Below are 4,427 nucleotides of genomic sequence, written 5' to 3' on the forward strand. Positions count from 1 at the left end.
TTGACAGGTCATTTTTACCAAGAAAAAAAGAATTTTGTGAAAAATAAGTACTCAGGAATCTGGGAAATTAAAAACATAATTCCTGAAACATAAAACTGTACTCACTGAAGGATTTAATAGCAAGCCTAACCCTGCTGAAGATAGAATTAGTGAGCTGAAATATTAATCCACCTTATTCAAGAACAACAAGCAAAAGAAGAAAGGTGTTATAAAAAAGATAAAGACAGGTCTGGGGTTGTGGCTCGGCAGTAGAACGCTCGCCTAGCACATGCAAGGCCCTGGGTTCGATCCTCAGCACCACATATAAATAAATAAAATAAAGTATTGTGCCCAACTACAACTAAAAAATAAATATTAAAAAAAGATAAGACACTCAGAGGATAAATTCCTGGTGTTCTAATGATTCAGTTTTAGGAAGAGACTCGAAGGAATAAAGAACAAAAAAAATAGAAAAAAATTCTTGTATTGAGAAAAGCCTTGAGTGTTCTCATTAGATCTGTCTACCCAATGATGAGCAAGAAGTAATTCAAAATACTTCCAAAAATAATTATGATACCTACAAAAGTCTTAGTAAAATTTTGGGCATCAAATTAATATCTCAAATTATCTCCAAAGAGAACAAAAAGGTATAATATGAAAAGAATCATGTTGGCTGCCTGTAATCCCAGCATCTTGGGAGGCTGAGACAGGAGAATCAAAAGCCAACCTCAGCAAAAGCCTCAGCAAAAGTGAGGCGCTAGGGCTGGGGTTGTGGCTCAGTGTTAGAGTACTTGCCTAGCATGTGTGAGGCAGTGGGTTTAATTCTCAGCACCACATATAAACAAATAAATAAATAAAGTTCCATCAGTAACTAATAAAAATTTTAAAAAACCAGTAAGGTGCTAAGCAATTCAGTGAGACCCTGTCTCTAAATAAAATACAAATAAAGGCTTGAGATGTGGCTCAGTGGTTGAGTGCCCCTGAGTTCAATCCCCTGTAGCACCCCTGTACAAAAAAGAATCAGGTTGATGTCAAACTAATTTGAAAAACAGAATACAAGAGGATGAATTAATAGGTCCTTAAGTTTCTGTAGGAAATTTTGACCTGGAGTCTTTCATTAGTCTAAATAGTATAAATACTGATGATGGCAGAAGAAATGTTTTTCATAAAATGTATCATCCATAAACCTTTCATAGAGAAGTAAGCCAGAATGTGCTCTAGAAAAAACTAAGTACTGATCTATGGAAGAGAAATACTTGAAATAAAAGAAGCAATAGTCAGCAAAAAATCAAACACTAGATCTAAAAAAATCATTGCTACACACATATATGTTAAGGTTTGCTATCAACGAAAATAGAAGCATCATATAAATAAAGTTTGAAAACCTTTACCTAAATTTATAGATTGCTTCAGAAAAGCATGGAAAGCCAAGGAGATTTTGAGTGCCATGAATAATGTCTTACTGGGAACACTGAAAAGAGGTTAGATCCTGGACTGGGGCCGGCGGCTCAGCCCAGCCTGGCTCAGCCGCCCTCGGAGCCAGCGCTGCCGCCGCCATGTCTTCCGGGGCCAGCGTGAGCGCCCTGCAGCGCCTGGTGGAGCAGCTCAAGCTGGAGGCCAGCGTGGAGAGGATCAAGGTCTCTCAGGCTGCGGCAGAGCTTCAGCAGTACTGCATGCAGAATGCCTGTAAGGATGCTCTGCTGGTTGGAGTTCCAGCCGGAAGCAACCCCTTCCGAGAGCCCAGATCCTGCATTTTACTCTGAAGACTTGGAAGAAGTTTGTTGAGAAATGCCTTCGAGCACAAAGTAATGAATGACTGACTCCAAGTCTCAAGAAAACACTTTTCTTTAGCCAAATGACTGAGATATTTCAGACCTTTCCAGTGTCCTGATCTTACAGCCAAAATTCTACAGAAATTAATGATTTTCTACTCAAATAAGGAAACTGAGTGAAGAAATAGAATTGTTTTAAGTAATAATGGCTTGGTTCTTCTGAAGAAGTGCTTTGTATTAAGATAAAAACCTTACCACCAAATATACCAAAATACACCTCTTTAATAAGTGAGTTACTGGTGTTGCTATACCTAGAATATCATGTATGTTTTATTAACTGGATGTTTACATTTTAGGAAGGAAAACACTTTTGTTTATTTAAAAAAATGGAGTATTTGTAATCTGTTGTTCCTAAGATTTTTATACTATAATAAAATTTGTTCTATCATAAATTTACAATTACTAAATGAAGACAAGAAAGTATAAAATTGTGGTGGAAGAATAGACTTTACTAATAGAATGATGCCTTGATTTTTTCTAAATAAGATTGTTTTATTTAACACAAGAGGTGTTGTTTAGAAAGATTCATGTTATGATATATATTAGGTTGTCCCATTTTATGTATGAAGCAGATTTGATCTATTTTTAAGTTCCTTTACTTTATAGTTGTGGTTGCACTTTTAAAAAGATACTACATTATTTCATGCCTTTAAAAAAATGTTTAAAGTAGGACCCACATACAGAACATTGCAAATGTTTGAAAACAAAGTAATGTGAAAATATTATGACCTAAAAGAATTCTTCATGTCACAAGGGTTTGACTTTGATGATGTGCCTTTGATTTAATTTGGGATACTTTTAGAAGGATACTTAGTGTTTGTAATAATCTTTGAAGATCTTGGAAATAAATCCTGTTTAATTCATCATTTTCTGTGACAGCAAAAAAAAAAAAAAAAAAAAGAGGTTAGATCCTGAAGAGTTTTTATAGTGATAGAAAAATGTAAGTTAGCATTTTTCTTAGAAATGGATTCTTTAGCACCTTTCAAGGAAAAAAAATTGAATTCTGAAACACATTTGACAAAAAAAAAGTTTCAGATACAGGATTGTGACCTTAGATGTAATTTCTTTTTTTTTTTTTTACACCTTTATTTAATTTATTTATTTTTATGTGGTGCTGAGGATCAAACCCAGTGTCTCACTCATGCAAGGCAAGATCTCTACCCCTGAGCCACAATCCCTGCCCGCCAGAAGTAATTTCTAAAGGTATGGTAAAGAGATTTTTCTGTCATAGTATGTAGGTACTATGTTGTGGCTAATGTTAAAATATGCTTACAAGATACATTTCTTAAACTAAATAATAAAAAACTACTTCCCAACTCCTTGAAAATTTGTCTTTTATGAAAACCACTAGATCAATATTTCTTAAAATATATTCTGAGGACCAGTACATCAGAAGCTCTGAAATGCCTGAAGCAGATTTTGAACCCACTGCAAACTTAGTAAATAAATTTCTGAGGGTGAGGCCTGAAAGTTGATGTTAATTTTCCTCACTCCTGAACTTCTTCACACATATCTCTTTTTACATCATTTACCTCTCTCCGCTTTATGCTTTGATTATGTATGTATTTCTTCTCCATTATAAGATTTAAAGGTCATATAGGCAGAGACTGTCCTTCACTACTCTCTAGCTCATTGTATATATTACTTTTTGCAGAGATATGCAATGACATATGCAATTGTGTGTGTCTCTTCACAACATTATTGTCTGTCAAAGCCCAAGAGAAATCCACTTGCTCAAATACAATCCTATGCAAAGAGTTATATTAATAAATGTTTTAAAATAAAAGAATTGTATGCTTTCTGTTAAAAAATTAAAAAGATAAAAATTTTAGGGGCTGGGGCTGTGGCTTAGTGATAGTGCACTTGCTTGGCATGTGTGAAGCCCTGGGTTCAATTCTTAGCACCGCACATAAATAAATAAAATAAAGGTCTATCAACAACTAAAAAAAAAATCTTTAAAAAATATTTTTAAAAAATTTTAGAAAACACTCCCTCATCATGATGACTCCTCATTAAAATGTGAGCTATTTACATTTAAGTTTATGTAAACCTAATGTATAGTTACAATGAAAATAAATAACAAAGAAGTATGCAAAAGATATAATAATAGATCTATAATTTCTCCCCCAAATAAGCAAGGAAGCATTCTCTATAAGAAATCCCATAACTTGACCAAGTTGTTATCTTCAATTCCCTTCTCATCATTAATGCCAACAGCAGAGGGAATATTCTTGTAGCTTCCTGTTACATTGTAGAAACCAAGAAAAGGTGAAGGGAATAATAAGATAGTTAAATAGCATTTGTTATGGTTGGATCTTAAATGTATCCCAAATTCTCATGTGTTGAAAACGTTTTCCCCAAAGCCCTCAGTGTGCAGAAGTGGGATCCTTGAGAGGTGATTTGATCATGAGGACTTCCATCTCATGAATGGATTAATCCAGTGATGGAGCCATAGCTTAAAGAGTTTGGGGGGAGGGGCTTTGTTATAGAAGCGTTCTCTGTCTGTTTGCTTCCTGAACTTTATGAGGCAAGGAGCTCTTTTCTGCTATGTGCTTCCCACCATGATGTTCTGCTTTGCCATAGGTGCATAATAATGGGGAAAGTGACCATGGACTG

At 34.9% G+C, this 4,427-nt stretch overlaps 1 protein-coding gene across 1 annotated transcript; it reads left to right on the forward strand.

The window, feature by feature from the left end:
• The first annotated feature begins 1,486 nt into the window (after positions 1 to 1,486).
• On the forward strand, positions 1,487 to 2,160 carry LOC308642828 (guanine nucleotide-binding protein G(I)/G(S)/G(O) subunit gamma-10). The gene has a single exon (XM_081282198.1). It carries the CDS (start codon positions 1,536 to 1,538, stop codon positions 1,740 to 1,742), a length of 207 nt encoding a protein of 68 aa, XP_081138324.1. The 5' UTR covers positions 1,487 to 1,535; the 3' UTR covers positions 1,743 to 2,160.
• Positions 2,161 to 4,427: the final 2,267 nt, after the last annotated feature.

Source organism: Spermophilus citellus (assembly GCF_964194105.1).
Source record: "Spermophilus citellus genome assembly, chromosome: 2".
Lineage (NCBI taxonomy): Eukaryota > Metazoa > Chordata > Mammalia > Rodentia > Sciuridae > Spermophilus > Spermophilus citellus.